Source organism: Rhinatrema bivittatum, chromosome 8 (assembly GCF_901001135.1).
Source record: "Rhinatrema bivittatum chromosome 8, aRhiBiv1.1, whole genome shotgun sequence".
Taxonomy (NCBI): domain Eukaryota; kingdom Metazoa; phylum Chordata; class Amphibia; order Gymnophiona; family Rhinatrematidae; genus Rhinatrema; species Rhinatrema bivittatum.
In genome coordinates this window covers 128,719,228-128,738,575 of record NC_042622.1, presented here as the reverse complement: position 1 = coordinate 128,738,575, position 19,348 = coordinate 128,719,228, and the positions used below count along the sequence as shown (strand labels likewise).

The window sequence follows — 19,348 nt, the reverse complement described above, 5'->3', positions numbered from 1 at the left end:
GTATCCTGCATCTGCTCTTTCCCTGCCCTCCTCCCACCCTTCAGATAAAGGAATGTGCTCCCTTCCCTTCTCTTCACTTCCCTTCCCTTCTCTCCACTCCTTTAAAAATGAAAGAAAATACACTGAAGGCAGCAAGAACACTCTTTTTTTCCCCCCTCCTGCCCTCCCTGTCCACTGTTAAAAATGCCTTTGACGGGGAATCCAGCTCCCTCTGAAAAAGGCAGTGACATCAGAGGATTCCCTCCCTTCCTGACTAAAAAAAGGGATCTAGAAAGACAGTATGTATGTCAGACTGGAGCTGGATTTCCTTGTGCGAAATAGTGTGCATGTGTTCAGCCGCACTGAATGGAGCTGAGAAACAGAGTCTACAGGAAATATGGCAGATCGGGTTGGAACCACAGCTTCTTCAGTGGTCTGCCATTTTTTCAGGTCACTGAATGCCTTTCATCCACTAAACAAATTGATCAACCGCCAAATTAAATAAACCCCCAAGATCATGCAAGATCTTCTCCCTGAGTGCTGGCTACAAATATCTCTATCATATCACCACCCACTTCTGTCTCTTCTCTCTTTTGGATATCCTTTTTATAGATTCTTAAGTCTCATCTTCTAAAGCTTTTGGAACAGGTCTTGCACCATTTTATTAGTGTTTCTCTACACTTCCTAAATCTTATTGGAGGTATGGTCACAGGAATGGAAACAATATTCTAGGTGAGGTCTCACCAATGACTTGTACAGATTCAATATTGCATTCTTTTTTTCTACCAAGTATGCCTCTCACTATGCATCCTAGATTACTTCTGGCTCTGCCATCAGTTTGCTGCACTATTTTGCTGCTTGGGGGGGTCAGGAGGCCCCCCCAAGCTGGCCAAAAGTTCCGGTTGGGTCCAACGGGGGTCCCGGAGCGGAGGCGCGGAGAAGCACGTGACGTACACGTCACTCCGACGTGACGCCGACGTCACGTGCTCCTCGCAAAGGAATACAGGGATGGCTTCCTGACTCCCCGCTGGACCACCAGCGAGTTTTGGTAAGTCTTGGGGGGGGGGGATTAAGGAGGGTGAGGGGTTTAAATTTTTATTTAGGGAACCGGTGAACATATGGACAGACCCTCAACTTATGGAATTCTCCATATGTCCATATTGACCGAAATCGACCTTCACCTTCAACTTATCGACTTATTAACATAAACTTTTTGTCTGCACATCCCTAGGAAATAGTGCTCCTATATTGCATTTTTAAATGAACGCAATGCTATTTTCCAGCCAAATTTTGCATGCGCAAAAACAGGTACAAAGTCCATCGGTCAGTTGAACCCATGATCAATTTCCAAAGGGAAAGCATGCATGTATTTTCCCTTTGAAAGTTTTGAGTATTTTTTTTTTTGTTAAAAACTATGGGGAGGATTTTAAGAGCCCTGCTCGCCTAAATCCGCCCAAAACCGGGCGGATTTAGGTGAGCAGGGCCCTGCGCGCCGGTGAGCCTATTTTACATAGGCTCACCGGCGCACGCAGACCCCGGGACTCGCGTAAGTCCCGGGGTTCTCCGAGGGGGGCGTGTCGGGGGCGTGTCGGGGGCGGGCCCGGCCGTCGCGGCATTTAGGGGGCGTGCCGGGAGCGTTTCGGGGGCAGGCCCGGGAGCGTGGTTACGGCCCGGGGCGGCCCGGGGGCGTGGCCGCGCCCTCCAGACCCGCCCCCAGGTCGTGTCCCGGCGCGCTAGCGGCCCGCTGGCGTGCGGGGATTTACGCCTCCCTCTGGGAGGCGTAAATCCCTCCGAGGCCGCTCCGATTTCGGAGCGGCCTCGGAGGGAACGGGGGTAGGCTGCGCGGCTCGGCGCGCGCCGGCTATACAGAATTCATAGCCTTGCGTGCGCCGATCCAGGATTTTAGCGGATACGCACGGCTCCGCACGTATCTACTAAAATCCAGCGTACTTTTGCTGGCGCCTGATGCGCCAGCAAAAGTACGCCTATTCGCGTTTTTTGAAAATCTACCCCTATGTTTTTGAGTGTGAGGAGAGAAAGGGACATTGTCCCTGTGCTCCCTACAGTTCTATTGTTGCTGTATCTATATATCATGAATATTACTTTTTTTTGCTAGGAGACTAAAAATGCTGGCCTCAGCAATTGGCTCTCTGCGTAATACTCACTTGTGGTTGTCACCTTGGTGAGTCTGGGTCCTTGAGTGTTGTTTTTCACTACTTGGATGGAGACTTCATAGTTCTCTCCTGGTGCTAGACCAGTTTGCACATAAGATGTCACAGGTCTGTTTAGAGTGTTCGTTATTTCTCCATTCTCTTCTTTCTAAAATGCAGAGATATCTTTAGTGATAATGGTAAAACTTTCTATAAGGTCTGGTTACAATGTAGCACTGGGCCGTGGGCAACCTCTTTTGAGCGACAATTGCAGATCAGGGCAGAAATCATATGGCTGCCGCATTGTGCTTCCTGCTTCCTACACAAAGCAGCACTTGCAGCCCTAAAGGGGACACAATGGGAATTTGATCTACTTTGGATAGATGCACATAATATCGCTGCTGGGCAGCCTAGACGAGCCTTTTGGTTTGTAGCTATGTACCATGTTTAAGAATGTATATACACTGGTAAAGGAAAAAAATCCTAAAATCTGGTGATGTTTACTTTTGGATGAAATCAAAACAAGTGAAAGGCATTATTAGTTTTGAAATGAACACTGGTTGGCTGGGTAACCTGTTTTGCTGGAGCACATACACGTGAAAAAATAGCAGTTTGGATTCAAATCCTGCCTCCACCATTCACCATTAAACCCTGGTCAAGTCACTCCACATTCCTGCATCTATACTTGCAAGCTTTTCGGGAAGGCCCTTCTGAATATTTAGAGTAAATTCCCCCCCCCCCCAAGAAAAAAGAGTCAATCTAAAATATAATTTGAGAAAAATAAATTGTTAATAAAAATAAATGTAAAACAGAGACGTGTGTTCATAGATAAGCTGATTACAGGCTTTCCATTTTACAACCAGATAAGCAGCTAACAAATCAAGTGCTATATCTCTGTTTCTTTCTGCTTTTTTTGTGAGCTTGAAGTTGTGAATATTTGAAATAAGTGCATTCAAACTAATAATCACGTAGGTACTTTCAAAGCCTTGCTGTTTATGTTAGAAGTTCTTGTCTTGACACTGGCTGTGTATCGTCTCACTGGCTGCTTTCCGGGGGTGGTATATCCACATCAGTCACTAAGGCCACATTTGCATAAATCACAAAATGAAACCTCCAAACCGATGATCAAAAACAGGGATGTAACTTAAGAACATTTCCTCTATATAAGAGCAATAAAACTCCTCTATACTGGGGAGAAAAAATCTATCAGGATAGGACAGGAACTTTTAATGTAAACCATAAGTCCTTGAAAAGAAAGCACCCTCGTATAGCCAACTTTTTTATGTTTGGGGGAAAATCCACATTTGCAGCAAATCCTGCTTTGCCTCTGTGCATGAGAATATGCATGAGATATATTTGCATGCAAATATACCTCATACATATTCATCGTGGATATCATGAAAAACCAGACCTATTTGTGGTACTCCAGGACCGGAGTTGCCTACCCTTGTACTATGTTCTCTCAAATTCATAGTAACGCTCTTGTTGTTAGATAAGGACCATTTGGCCCATCCAGTTTGCCTAGTTTCATCTTCTAACAACCCGCCATATAAACTTGACTGCCTTCACTGTTCTAGCTATAGCCATTACCCTTCAAATAAGTCCAGTTGAGTAAATTAGCATCTAGAGAAAGCCTATCCTGGATGTTGTTTATAATGTTTCACAATGGCATAGACAGAAACTTTCAAATCGGCACGTGTATGCACATTTGCACACATATGTCAGCTTGCACCCAGAGACACTGCTCTTTTATAACTTGCGCGTGTATATGCATGCATATTATAAAATAGCCTGGTCATGCGCACATGTACGCCAACTTTTAAGTGAGTACACAAATCCCGCTTCTACCGCATAATTTGGGGAATTATAAAAGAGGAGCATGCCAATGCCATTGCCAGTTTTACCCGTTCGACTCGAGTTTGCCCAGTTAAGAGCAAAGTCCTCCAAACACCCATAGTTTAATAGCCTTCACTCCCCCCAGGTAGCCCAACCCTTAAAACGCCACAGATCTGCCTATTTTTCTTTAAATTTTAATTTATACGCCATCCATAGCAAAAATAAAGTTATGTGGCAGGGGGCCTTGGCGCATGCCAGATCGTGTCAATATTTGCGTGCACATTTTAGCTTCATGCCCTGAAATGCCCATTCCTTGCCAAGACCACGCCACACCCACATCCCGCCCCTTTTTGAAAACGTTCTAGGTGTGCGCGGTGCGGGAGATATGCACATATCCCAGCAGCTTTTAAAATCCTCTTGGTGCACCTAAGCCCTACTTTTTCACACATCTCCTAATTAATGTGCATGTCGGGATTTTAAAATTCACCTTATGGTGTGTCAAGTAAAATAGGCATGGCAGTGAAGCAACAAATATTAAAACAGCAGTTAATAATTTTCAAGTATTAGTCTACATTAGGGATGTACAGCAGGGACGGATTTGTCCCATTCGGTATTCGTATTCATCGAGACCCAAATCTGTTGCATCTGTTCTCGGGGGACCCTGATCCGTTCATTAGTTATATATGTATTCGTTTCCCAAAAAAACCCCCCCATCCTAACCCTTTAAATTTAATTTACTACAACCCCCCACCCTCCTGACCCCCCCCCCCCCAAGACTTGCCAAAAGTCCCTGGTGGTCCAGCGGGAGTCCTGGAGTGATCATAGAAACATAGAAACATAGAAATGACGGCAGAAGAAGACCGAATGGCCCATCCAGTCTGCCCAGCAAGCTTCACACATTTTTTCTCTCATACTTATCTGTTTCTCTAGCTCTTTGTTCTATTCCCCTTCCACCCCCACCATTAATGCAGAGAGCAGTGATGGAGCTGCATCCAAGTGAAATATCTAGCTTGATTAGTTAGGGGTAGTAGGGGTAGTAACCGCTGCGACAAGCAAGCTACACCCATGCTTATCTGTTTTACCTAGACTATGTTGTACAGCCCTTGTTGGTTGTTTTTTTTTTTTTTCTTCTCCCCTGCCGTTGAAGCAGGGAGCTATGCTGGATATGCGTGGCGTATCAGTTTTTTTCTCCCCTGTCGTTGAAGCAGAGAGCCATGTTGGATATGCATTGAAAGTGAAGTGAAGTATCAGGCACATTTGGTCTGGGGTAGCAACCGCCGTAACAAGCCAGCTACTCCTCACTTTGTGATTGCGAATCCTTTTTTTCTTCACCCCTGTCGTTGAAGCTATGCAGGATATGCGTGAAGCATCAGTTTTTTTTTTGTTTTTTGTTTTTTCCCCTTCTGTTGAAGCAGAGAACTATGCTGGAAATGCGTGATGTATCAGTCATTCTCCCATGCCGTTGAAGCAGAGAGCCATGCTGGATATGCATGGAAAGTGAAGTATCAGGCCCATTTGGTTTGGGGTAGTAACCGCCGTAACAAGCCAGCTACTCCCCGCTTTGTGAGTGCGAACCCTTTTACTTCTCCCTTGCTGTAGAAGCAGAGAGCTCTGCTGGATGTGTGAAGTATCAGTTATTCTTCTCCCCTGTCGTTGAAGCAGAGAGCTATGCTGTATATGCATTGAAAGTGAAGTATCAGGCATATTTGGTTTGGGGTAGTAACCGCCGTAACAAGCCAGCTACTCCCCTCTTTGTGAGTGTAAATCCTTTTTTCCATTTCCTCTTGCTGTTGAAGCTTAGAGCGATGTTGGAGTCACAGTAAGCATGTGTATGTTTATTGAATAAGGGTATTGTGTCCAGGCAGTAGCCATCTTCTGGCGAGTCACCCACTCTTCATTGGCGGCCTCTTGACTTTATGGATCCACAGTGTTTATCCCACGCCCCTTTGAAGTCTCCCACAGTTCTGGTCTTCACCACTTCCTCCGGAAGGGCATTCCAGGCATCCACCACCCTGTCCGTGAAGAAATACTTCCTGATATTGGTTCTGAATCTTCCTCCCTGGAGCCTCAAATCGTGACCCCTGGTTCTGCTGATTTTTTTCCTACGGAAAAGGTTTGTCGTTGTTTTTGGATCATTAAAACCTTTCAAGTATCTGAAAGTCTGTATCATATCACCTCTGCTCCTCCTTTCCTCCAGGGTGTACATATTTAGATTCTTCAATCTCTCCTCGTACGTCATCCGATGAAGATCCTCCACCTTCCTGGTCGCCCTTCTCTGTACCGCTTCTATCTTGTCTTTGTCTTTTTGTAGATACGGTCTCCAGAACTGAACACAGTACTCCAGGTGAGGCCTCACCAAGGACCTGTACAAGGGAATAATCACTTCCCTTTTCTTACTCGATATTCCTCTCTCTATGCAGCCCAGCATTCTTCTGGCTTTTGCTATCGCCTTGTCGCATTGTTTCGCTGTCTTCACATCATTAGACACTAGCACCCCAAGGTCCCTCTCCTGCTCCGTGCACATCAGCCTTTCCCCCCCCATCGAATACAGTTCATTCGAATTTCCACTCCCCATATGCATGACTTTGCACTTCTTGGCATTGAATCTCAGCTGCCATATCTTCGACCACTCTTCCAGTTTCCTTAGATCCCGTCTCATTCTCTCCACTCCTTCCGGCGTGTCCACTCTGTTGCAGATCTTAGTGTCGTCCGCAAAAAGACAAACCTTACCTTCTAGCCCGTCCGCAATGTCGCTCACAAAGATATTGAACAGGACCGGTCCCAACACCGATCCTTGCGGTACACCACTTAAAACCGCTCTCTCTTCAGAGAAGGTTCCATTTACCATCACACATTGTCTTCTGTCCGTCAACCAATTTGCAATCCAGGTCACCACCTCGGCACTCACTCCCAAGCTTCTCGTTTTATTCACCAGTCTCCTGTGCGGAACCGTATCAAAAGCTTTGCTGAAATCCAAGTATATGATATCGAGTGCTCTTCCTTGATCCAATTCCTTGGTTACCCAGTCAAAAAAGTCAATCAGATTAGTCTGACAGGACCTTCCCCTGGTGAATCTATGCTGCCTCTGGTCCATCAATTCTCCAGACTGTAGATATTTCACTATTCTCTCTTTCAGCAGTGACTCCATTACTTTTCCCACCACCGAAGTGAGGCTAACCGGTCTGTAGTTGCCTGCCTCCTCCCTGTTCCCACTCTTGTGAAGCGGGACCACCACCGCTCTTCTCCAATCACTCGGCACCACTCCCGTTTCTAGGGATCTATTGAACAGGTCACACAGCGGACCCGCCAGAACATCTCTGAGCTCCCTCAATATCCTTGGATGAATCCCATCAGGCCCCATGGCTTTGTCCACTTTGAGGTTCTTTAGTTCTTCCCACACATTTTCTACTGTAAAAGGATTTTCATTTATTCCACTTCCCTCCAGTTTCTTGTTGTGTAGAGATGGTCCTTCTCCAGGGTCTTCTTTAGTGAACACAGAGCTGAAGTATTCGTTTAATATTTCTGCCATTTCATCGTCTCGCTCCACACTTTGATCATTACCACCTTTCAATTTCACTATACCACTTTGGACCTTTCTCTTTTCGCTGATGTATCTGAAAAATGTTTTGTCACCATTTTTTATCTCCTTGGCAATCCTCTCTTCTGCTTGACTCTTTGCCAACTTGATTAATTTCTTTGTCTCCCTCAGTTGATACAAATATTCTTCTTTGTGCTCCTCCCTTTGGGATGCTTTATATTTCTTGAATGCTGTTCTTTTAGCTTTAATTTTGTCAGCCACCTCCTTTGAGAACCAGATAGGTTTCAGTTTTCTTTTGCTTTTCTTTACATTTCTAACATATAGAGCAGTTGCCTTGGTGATTGCTCCTTTTAGATTGGTCCACTGCTGATCCACATCTCTCTCATTCTCCCATCCTTTAAGTTCTTCCTCCAGGTAGTTCCCCATTTCCTCAAAGTCTGTGTTTTTGAACTGTAAAACTCGGGTCTTTGTGGTTCTTTTCCCTATTCTTTTATTGATATTAAACCATACCGTTTGATGATCACTGCTGCTGAGGTGGGCGCCCACCTGGACATCTGAGACATTATCTGCATTAGTGAGCACTAAGTCGAGTATAGCTCCTTCTCTCGTGGGTTCCAACACCATTTGTTTGAACAAAGATACTTGCATGGCATCCACTATCGCTCTGCTATTTTTAGTTTCTGCAGATGGGATTTTCCAGTCTCCTGCACTCGGGCTGTCGGCTGCTAGTATTCAAAATGGCGATCACTTTAGGAACCCCGCTGGACCACCAGGGACTTTTGGCAAGTCTTGGAGGGGGGTCAAAAGGGTGGGGGTTTATTCATTCGTGATACGTTGTATTCGTGGGGGTTCATCATATATTTCGTGACCCCCACGAATACAACAAATATGGCATATACATTGCAGATTGCCAATACGTTGCAAACTAATGCACACCCCTAGCCTATATTCTGATGTACAAAATCTTTGTTGCTTTGGATGAAAAAAGGGTCATAGGTGACATTTTTAAGGACACTTTCCAGAATCTTTAGATTTAGGATGGTAGATTGACTGAGTCTATGTTAATTAAAAATTATTTGTCAGAATAATAATAATGCCTTACACCCAACAAGAAATGGGTGAAACTTCTGTTTTAGTGTTCTGGGTTTTCCTCTTCCTTACCGTATTTCGGAAGATGAGATTCCAAGCATCAAAGGAGATGTCCAAAGGCTCCCACTCCACCTCAACAAAAGTCTCCTTAACAGATTTGAACCTCAAGTCATCTGTGGTGGGCAGGTCTGCAGGGGACAAGAATATGAGCTCAGTAAATCAGGAAAGGTACACAGATGTACAGTATATTCTATATTCACCTTGGAATATCACTGTTAGCAACCACCTTGCATCTCAACATTTTTATAAGATGAATGCTTCCTTGTTTCAGGAACATTTGGATAGAAATATTTTGGACAACTACCACCAAGAGGTAGATCTAACATTTAATTACTTACATTTTTTCAATATGCTTCTGGTCCATTAGGGACACAGTTGAGAAAATGATCTCTTTAATAATGCTCAAGACTCTTGTAATCAATCGTAAAGATTCCTTGCTATGCTTCATTACAATAAAGCTAGAGAATGAACTGGTGCCCATGAAAATCAGCATAAGAGATAAAAAATGGCAAAGGATAGACACAAGACAGCATTTAGTAGGAAGCAGCAAAACAAGCATACAATGAGATGTTTATACTCACAAGTTGCCACTCTAGCACTGACAGGAATACTTTTCCGATTCTTTAGGATAGCAAAAACACGAATAAGATACTCCACACCAGGCTCAAGCTCCTTGATTGTGGCAGCTGTCTGGTCTCCTGGAACCCTGAAATCCAGTTCCAGGCCACCTGGGGCAGTGGGCACATAGGTGATGAGGTATTCTGTAACTTGCATTTCATTAGCCCATTCCAGATTCACTGTCTTTGTTGTCACATCAGTCACCTTTAAGTCCTTTGGAGGGGATACTGCGAGAAGGAACAAAGTTGTAACAAGCAAGAAGAAGGGATTAATGTGATGAAAATCCAGTCCTCATGACAGTGACATCATTGTCATTGCTGTACTGCACTTAACAGATTTTTTTATACAGACATCTCACAGTGGACATTTCAAAAAGAGATCAAAGGCAATCCCAGTGAAGTCAGAAATGGCCATCCCAGTTTATAATGGGGCACTCAGGATTATAAGTGAGAATCTGCCAAAGCTGGAAATAGGACACAGTGGCTGGGCAAAAACTGCTAACAAGAGAGAAGTTCTAGAATGAGACTTGAACTTCATTGTCATTATGAAATGAACTGGAGTTTGCTAGCCATCAGGCCTGGCTGGTCTTGAAACCTTCAGATCTGCTGATGAAGCTCCTGCTTGCTTAGTTACAATTTCAGCTCTTTAGGGGTTCTTCCAGCAGGCTCATCATACTTCATTGTTTGTTCTGGCTTTGTCCAGCTTCTACCCTATTGGACCAGTTGAGGCCAGCCATAATGGCCTGCACCATACAAACTCCTTGGTGTAATGGATGTTTTGGATCTTGTTCTGTAACTCTGTTCCTGGCCTAGTTCCTACTTTCTTGGATCTATCACTGGTCCTGCATTCTTGCCTGCCAGGACCCTCTCCTGTTTCTCCTCCTTTCTGACTTGTTTCTTCTGCTTTACATAGAAACATAGAAATGATGGCAGAAAAGGATCAAAAGGTCAATCCAGTCTGCCCAGCAAGCTTATGGTAGTATCTGCTGTGCCTTACAGGTCATCCCCATATCAGTTTCCCAGACTGTAAAAGTCAGGGATTTTGTTTATTGCTGTCTGAGTCCAATTCCCTGGCACCTCTTGCCTTTGAAGTAGAGAGCAATGTTAGAGTTGCATCAAAAGTATCAGGCTTATTGGTTAAGGGTAGTAACAGCCATATCAGCAAGTTACCCCCATGCTTATTTGTTTCCCCATACCGTAAAATTCAGGGTCCTTGTTGGTTGCTGTCTGAATCCAATTCCCCATTTCCTCTTCCCCCTCCCCCCCCCGCCTCTGAAGCAGAGAGCAATGATAGAGTTGCATCAACAGCAAATTACCCCCATGCACTCCTTTCTTCATTTCCATCCTCTAGCCTTTAGGGATCCACAGTGTTTATCCCATGCCCCTTTGAATTCTTTCACTGTTTTTGTCTACATCACCTCAGGTAATGACCTTGACTTGGAGCTGACTCTCCTATCACCTGCTGGACTGAACCTGTTGTGAAGGCTCTTCTGCTTGCATGTTCCTTCAGTAGTCACCTACGGTTCTACCTATCCCCACAAGAAAATGAAGAACATGAGCTAAGAGAAACAGATAAGTATGAGAAAAAAATGTGTGAAGCTTGCTGGGCAGACTGGATGGGCCGTTTGGTCTTCTTCTGCTGTCATTTCTATGTCTCTATGTTTCTATGATCAAAATTTAAAGTATAGCAACTTCACCTTTTAAATTCCATTTAGTTTACTGAACATATTGGGGCAGATTTTCAAAGGGTTACGCGCATAACTTACGTGCATAACCCCAAGAAAGTGCCCCTGCGCGTGCCGAACCTATTTTGTCCCAGGGCTTTCAAAAAGGGGCAGGAAGGGGGTGGGGTGCCGATCCGGGGGCATTCCGGGGGTGGTCCGGGGGCGGGACCGAGGCCTCTGGCAGGCGTAAAAAGGACAACAAAGGTAGAGGGGGGATTTAGGTAGGTCTGAGGGGCGGGTTAGATAGGGGAAGGGAGGGGAAGGTGGGGAGGAGCGGAAGGAAAGTTCCTTCCGAGGCCGCTCCGATTTCGGATTTTGGAGTGGCCTCGGAGGGAACGGGGAAAGCCATCGGGATTTCGGAGCGGCCTCAGAGGGAACGGGGAAAGCCATCGGGGCTCCCCTAGGGCTCGGCGTGCGCAAGGTACACAAGTGTACACCCCCTTGCGCGCACCGACCCCGGATTTTATAACATGCATGTGGCTGTGCGCACAAATCTATGCCCGCGCGCATGTTATGAAATCTGGCCCATTATTTGGTGAAAAACCCACATTAGTTTTGCATATTTCTACTAAGCAGAACTGTAGAGGAAATACAAAGATCCAGCGTGAACTGCTAAAATGTGTTGTTTCTTTCTCTATAACATCATAAAAATCTATTCCTTTCTTTCTGAACACACTACCAGAATGCTTATCCCCTCTCTCATCACCTCCCTTTAGGTTACTGCAACCTGCACCTTACAGGTCTCCCAGTGAACCATCTCTCTATTTCAATCCATCCAAAATTCAGCTGCATGACATCTTCTATCAATACTGCTATGTCACTACATTGGTTCCCTGTCCATTTCTGCATACAGTTCAAGCTCCTTTTACTCACCTGCAGTTCCTCACGTACTCTCCCCTCTTATCTCTCTCTACACCCCTTCTCGTGAATGCTGCTCATCAGGCAAGCCACTCTTATCTATGTCCTTTTCCCACCAACTCCTGACTTGGTGCTTTCCACCTTGCTTGGAATAGACTTCCTGAGCTGGTGCATCATGTTCCCTCTCTGACCTTATTCAATTCGAGTCTATAAACCCACTTTTTTGAGCCTGTTTTTAAATTTTAACCCATGATTACCTGCTTAAAGCCTTATTGAGTTTAACCATTTTCTTAATAAATGAAATTTCCAGGTTTTCAGTGTATATTTGTCTTGATTAGATTGTTAAGTTTTATGAACAGGAACTGTCTCTTATGAGTTTTTGTGTAGTGCTATATATGTCAAGTAGTGCTATACAAGTGTTAAGTAGTAGTAGAATAATGAATTCCATATGGCACAGAGTTAACTTTTGTGTCAGCATCTTGCATAAACCTTGTAACATATACCCGGTGGAAGAAGCAGTTATCAGTCACATATTTATGACAACTTCAAATTCAAGGTGTGGATTTTTGTCAGGGAAATTAGCATCACAGATGGGGTTAACACTCAGTTTTTCTGCCAGTTAAGCCTTTAGTCATCACAAATGCAGATGATGTTTATCAAGGAGTAGTTGTTTGGCATTGCACTTGGAAAACTTCACCTATTTACAAATTGCAGCTTTCCAGTTTATCATGACCTGCAATTCCTAAACAAAGAAATCCATGATCTGTAATCTAATTAATAAAAGTATATATTGTGAGTATTCTGAGTTACAGCAAATCCAGGTATCACAAAAAAGGATCTCAAACTATTTTGAAAATGCAAAAGTAATCTTTGAGAATGAGTACTGGAGAATGCAGTAGATATTAACTACCTTTAACTATGCCAAAACTAAGGCCAACTGAAAAAACATGAGGCATATAAGGTTTCTCTATATGACGTTTCCATGCTGTCTGGCACTTATTACTCAGATTACTGGTTAAGTTAGTTAGAATCACATTGTTAGAGATGTTCAATTCTTGCACAATAAAAATAAACTTGGATGCTTAGGATGCATTCTTTTCTTTAATGATGGCAGATAATGGCCAGGGTAAAGGCCACTTGTGAGAAAAATTAACATGAGCTTTTAGTTGTTTCCCATGATAGTTATCAAATAACAACTTTTAGTACTGGAAAGTGGAAACCCATGTTCAACTCAACTCGTATTTTCCCTTGGAAGAATTTCATTATGTATGAAGGAGGTTGAATGTATAGTACATGTGATTAAAATCTATCCTAGTGATGTAGAACACAGAATTATGAATTAGGGGAATGGATGTATCTTCATACTACCATTAACAAAGGATGAAGGAAGGCAAAATGATACTGGCATGGTTAAAAGGTGGGGTGAAAGAGGCTATTTTAGCCAAAAAAAAAATCCTTCAAAAATTGGAAGAAGGAACCATCTGAAGAAAATAGGAAAAAGCATAAGCATTGTCAAGTTAAGTATAAAACATTGATAAGGCAGGCTAAGAAAGAATTTGAAAAGAAGTTGGCAGTAGAGGCAAAAACTCATAATAAAAACTTTTAAAATTATTTCCAAAGCAAGAAACCTGTGAGGAAGTTGGTTGGACCATTAGATGACCAACGGGTTAAAGGGACTCTTAGGGAAGATAAGGCCATTGCAGAAAGACTAAATGAATTCTTTGCTTCTGTGTTTACTAATGACAATGTTGGAGAGATACTGGTTCTGGAGATGATTTTCAAGGGTGAACTGAACCAAATCACTATCAACCTGGAAGATGTAGTAGACCAGATTGACAAACTAAAGAGTAGCAAATCACCTGGAGTGGATGGTATGCACCCCAGGGTTCTGAAGGAACTAAAAAATGAAATTTCAGATCTATTAGTTAAAATTTGTAAGCTATCATTAAAATCATCTATTGTACCTGAAGACTGGAGGGTGGCCAAAGTAACCCCAATATTTAAAAAGGGCTCCAGGGTTGATCCAAGAAACTATAGACCAGTGAGGCTGATTTAAGTGCTGGGAAAAATAGTGGAAACTATTCTAAAGATCAAAATCACAGACCAAATAGAAAGACATGGTTTAATGGAGCACAGTCAGCATGGATTTACCCAAGGGAAGTCTTGCCTCACAAATCTGTTTCATTTTTTTTTGGAGAGGTTAATAAACATGTGGATAAAGGTGAATCAGTAGATATAGTGTATTTGGATTTTCAGAAGGCGTTTGACAAAGTTCCTCATAAGAGGCTTCTAAGAAAACTAAAAAGTCATGGGATAGGAGGTGATTTCCTTTCTTGGATTACAAACTGGTTAAAAAACAGGAAACAGAGAGTAGGAGTAAATGGTCAATTTTCTCAGTGGAAATGGGTAAACAATGGAGTGCCTCAGGGATCTGTACTTGGGCCAGTGCTTTTCAATATAGTTATAAATTATCTAGAAAGGAATACGAAATTTGCAGATGATACAAAATTATTCCGAGTAGTTAAATCACAAGCAGATCGTGATAAATTGCAGGAGAACCTTGCGGGACTGGAAGATTGGGCATCCAAATGGCAGATGAAATTTAATGTGGACAAGTGCAAGGTGATGCATATAGGTAAAAATAACCCATGCTGGCTGTGGATCCAAGATGGTGATGGTACGAAAGCAGTGAACACCGTGGAGATATTATCTCAGAGGTTTTTCCTGGAATTAATTGTTGAAAATACCCCATTCGGCTAGGAAAAGGCTAGCGAGGGAGAAAGCTCACCCTGGGGCTGCTCTGGGGACATCTTTGACCAGCCCACATCTTTCAAGGGGTCTTGACATCAGGAGTGGAGTCACAAGGGCAGGGAACCATGGAAGAGGAGCGGAGTTCCCCGCCAGACTCAGAAATATCTCTGTCCCCGATGGTGAGAGAGGCGCCGGTGAACCCTGCCATGCTCAGAGACCCGGATGTGAACCTGGTGGAGTCACCTGCCTAAGTTGCAGATGGATGGAGGCACCATGTAGGGAGTTTGTCCCCAGAGGAGAGAGCATGGACGCCGTGCCGTTGGAGCACGATGAGTTGACCGGGAGCCCTGACATGGGAGAGTTCAGTCTGAAAACATTTGGCGGTTCTTCAACACCTTCAAAGCTAAGTCTAAGATTTTCCCTTGTAAAACCGACTCAAGTAATGCTTGAATCGCTTTGGGAGGCAATAGAGGGTCTGGGAAATATGATCATTAATCAACTTAAGCCTTTAACAGAAAGGCTGGAGGATCACGATAGCCATATAAAAGTTTTGGAAAATAGAGTTAAAGTATCCAGTCAGCAAATAACTGAGATTAAGACTGTTGTGAGCTCCAGCAAAATTATGCAGGACTCTTATGTTAAAGATAATACAATTTTGCTGAGTAAAATGGAAAATATTGAAAACACCCTGAAAGGAAGGAATCTCCGTTTTGTGAACGTTCCAAGAATAATACATATATCACCTAAAGAAATGTTTAATAAATATTTAACGGAGATACTGAAAGTAAGGGGAGAAATTATACTACCATTAATACGGGCGTTTTATTACCTGTTGGAAAAAAGTCACAAAGAGAAAATCTAGATGGGGTAGAAAAGAGTAATATCCCAGACCTCCAGAAGATCTAGGGGGAAAAATGGCCACGCCTGGTTTGAATATTACCGAATTCCTAGAAACTTCAGATGCAGCGCAAGCAATGCCAGCAACTATGATAGTGACTTTTGCACTGGAACCGGATAAAGAATGTGTATTAAAACGTTTTTTAAACATCGGTTAGAATCCTTTATGAATATGCAGGTTAGGATTTTTCCGGACGTATCTAAGATAACACAAAATAAAAGGAAGCAATTCCTGTTGCTTAGACCCTTAGGTTTTACAAACTGGGGCTTACTTTTTGTTAAAATTTCCTTGCAAATGCTATATTATATATAGCATTTAATAGCTATTCTATTCTCCTTCTCAATTGATGCAATTTTTGTGTGATAAAAGTAAAAGTTAAGAGAAGTATGGCTTAGTGTAATCTTTCTGAATCTCCCAATATGTCTGGGATTGTTCTCTCTCCTTTATGGTATGACCCCATAGGATGCTACTGACGAATTTCCTATTCTTTTTTATTCTTTACTTATGCTAGTAATTCACAACTTGGATCCTCTATATTTTGGACTTAATATGTAGAAGTGTATTTAATTATTTTGCCTGATTTTCTTTTTTGTAAGAGGTTTGTACTTTTCTATATCACTTTATACAATATTCTGTATTGTAAATTCAAAAATGAATAAATAAAAAATAAAAAAAAACCCCAAAACAAAACAAAACCCATGCTGTAGTTACACGATGTTAGGTTCCAAGTTAGGAGCTACCACCCAGGAAAAGCTACCACCCAGGATAATACTTTAAAATCGTCGGCTCAGTGTGCTGCAGCAGTCAAAAAAGCAAACAGAATGTTAGGAATTATTAGGAAGGGAATGGTTAATAAAACGGAAAATGTCATAATACCTCTGTATCACTCCATGGTGAGACTGCATCTTGAGTACTGTGTACTATTCTGGTCGCCGCATCTCAAAAAAGATATAGTTGCAGTGCAGAAGGTACTGAGAAGGGTGTCCAAAATGATAAAGGGGATGGAACAGCTCCCTATCAGGAAGGTCAAAAGAGGTTAGGGCTGCTCAGCTTGGAAAAGAGATGATTGAGGGGGTATATGATAGAGGTCTTTAAAATCATCAGAGGTCTAAAACAGGTAAATGTGAATTGGTTATTTACTGTTTTGGATAATAGAAGGACTAGAGGGCACTCCATGAATTTAGCAAGGACCACATTTAAGACTAATCGGAGAAAATTCTTTTTCACTCAACGTACAATTAAGCTCTGGGATTTGCTGACAGAGGATGTGGTTAGTGCAGTTAGTGTAGCTGGGTTTAAAAAAGGTTTGGATAAGTTCTTGGAGAAGTCCATTAACTACTATTATTAATCAAGTTGTCTTAGGGAATAGCCACTGCTATTACTGGCATCAGTAGCATGGGATCTACTTAGTGTTTGGGTACTTGCCAGGTACTTGTAGCCTGGATTGGCCACTGTTGGAAACAGGATGCTCGGCTTGAGGGACCCTTGCTCTGACCCAGTATGGCAATTTCTTATGTTATTTTGTTCTTACCCACTGTATGATCTTGAGCAATCCATTTAAACCCATTGTTCTCATGCATGGATTGCATTGCAAGCTATATACAGCAGGGTCAGTATGTGAATTATCTTGTGCACTGTATAAAGCAATGTCTTCAAGGCTTTGCACCAACAAAACTACCAAACAGGTCTTGTACCTTTGCTTAAGAAGGTCTAATTTGTTGTGGGCGAGGACCCTTGGACCGAGATGGAGTTGGAACAACCTGCAGGGAGGAGCCCTGCAGGTCCCCACCGTCAGCTGGCAGAGCGGGCATAAGCAGAGGCCTTACTAGAGCTTCACCAATACAGCCCATGTTCCCTTTAGATTGAACCCTTGGGTGCCGGGGCCAGCTGGCCTTAGGCACAGGCCTCTGTGGAAGAGAAGATCTGAGGAATCCTAAGAGTTGCAGGCCAGTGTCTGGAGAAGCACATGTGGAGTCAGAGTACAGGCAGAGGTCAGAGGCAGGCAGAGAACAATCAAGTCGGTATCCAGGCAGTGGTCAGTAGCAGGTGGAGTTCAAGATCAGTGTCAGAGTTCAGGTCAAGTCATACTAGAAGATCCGTCCACAGGGCAACGAGGGATGGAGAGAAGGTATAGAGGTGAGGAACAGGACAAGCCGGAGTGAAGACCCTGAAGACACAGAGGAAAGCTGACCATGAGGAAAACAAGAGCCCGAAGACTGTCCATGAAGAAATCAAGAACTCAGGAGATGGACCAGACTGCGAACACAGGAACCAGGAACAACTCAGGAACACAGAGCAGGAACAAGAAACCAGGCATAGGAACATGCTGAGGCAAAGCACTACTTCAAAGAAATTGAGCTATTGCCAAGTCGTAGAATGCAGGAAAGGAGAACCTTAAATAATGGAAGGGATGTGATGTCATCCAAGGGCACTGTGGGGAATTTCCCACTGCGGGCCCTCTAAATCTCAGACATTCGGGCATGCTCATGCCTAGGGGCAGCCCGGACAGTTTTGGTGTCTCTTAACGTGTCGGGCTTTCATGACACAGCGGTTTTGCCATATGAGCTTGGGGGCTACCCCATGATGGAGGTGTTTGCCATGGGCACAGGGCTGGAGGTAAGAGCAGCGGTCCAAGGGGTTTGGCCATGAGCTGATGAGTGCAACATAATTTAGATGCTGTTTGGATAGATTTGAGTTCAGGAAGTATTAAAGGACTCTCTGGAACAGATAAAACAGCACAAATAAAAAGTAGGTATGAACCTAAGCTGGAACATGCTACTGCAAAAATTATAAACTAGCAATCAGAGATGGCCCATTCCTAGATTGTTATTACTGTGACAGCTGGTTCTTCACCAAATCGATAAAAACTATTAGTTATGAAACAATGAGTAGACTTGGTGATAATGTCTACTGTTGAAGAGAACATTCAGTTGGGTACAACTTATATATCATAGGTGAATTATAAGGAAAAGGTTTCAGTGATCTTGGGCAAACCCTTCCATACTGTCTCCATTCACTCTACATGCTTCATTAATTACCAATGCAGTAGTAGGTGTAAAGAGCTATATAAAACAATGAACTAGTGACAAATACAAGGATGCCCCAATTAGACACTCCTGAAGGAGTGACCAAAAGGGGTTGCCCCTCGTGGAGGAGTGATGAGGATGAGAGTGCAAGCTGTTATTTTGGAAAATGGTGGATTATTTTTGTGCTAGGTTTTGGATAATTTATGTTGGATAGTTTTTCTTATAAGAACATAAGAACATAAGAAATTGCCATGCTGGGTCAGATCAAGGATCCATCAAGCCCAGCATCCTGTTTCCAACAGACGCCAAACCAGGCCACAAGAACCTGGCAATTACCCAAACACTAAGAAGATCCTATGCTAATGATGCAATTAATAGCAGTGGCTATTCCCTAAGTAAACTTAATTAATAACCGTTAATGGACTTCTCCTCCAAGAACCTATCCAAATCTTTTTTGAAACCAACTACACTAACTGCACTAACCACATCCTCTGACAACAAATTCCAGATCTTTATTGTGCGTTGAGTGAAAAAGAATTTTCTCTGATTAGTCTTAAATGTGCTACTTGCTAACTTCATGGAATGCACCCTAGTCCTTCTATTATTCGAAAGTGTAAATAACCGATTCACATCTACTCATTCAAGACATTTCATGATCTTAAAGATCTCTATCATATCCCCTCTCAGCCGTCTCTTCTCCAAGCTGAACAGCCCTAACCTCTTCAGCTTTCCTCATAGGGGAGCTGTTCCATCCCCTTTATCATTTTGGTTGCCCTTCTCTGTACCATCTCCATTGCAACTATATCTTTTTTGAAATGCGGC

At 43.1% G+C, this 19,348-nt stretch overlaps 1 protein-coding gene across 2 annotated transcripts in view; it reads right to left on the bottom strand.

Moving 5' to 3' along the window:
- TNC (tenascin C) overlaps nucleotides 1-19,348 on the bottom strand; it is a 163,878-nt gene that overhangs the window by 85,304 nt on the left and 59,226 nt on the right. For both annotated transcript variants that reach the window (XM_029611938.1, XM_029611936.1), the window contains 3 exons: nucleotides 9,234-9,497; nucleotides 8,665-8,780; nucleotides 2,145-2,298 (listed from right to left, as the gene is read on the bottom strand). In XM_029611938.1, the coding sequence (XP_029467798.1) occupies nucleotides 2,145-2,298; nucleotides 8,665-8,780; nucleotides 9,234-9,497 (534 nt within the window). The remainder of the gene's footprint in view (nucleotides 1-2,144; nucleotides 2,299-8,664; nucleotides 8,781-9,233; nucleotides 9,498-19,348) is intronic.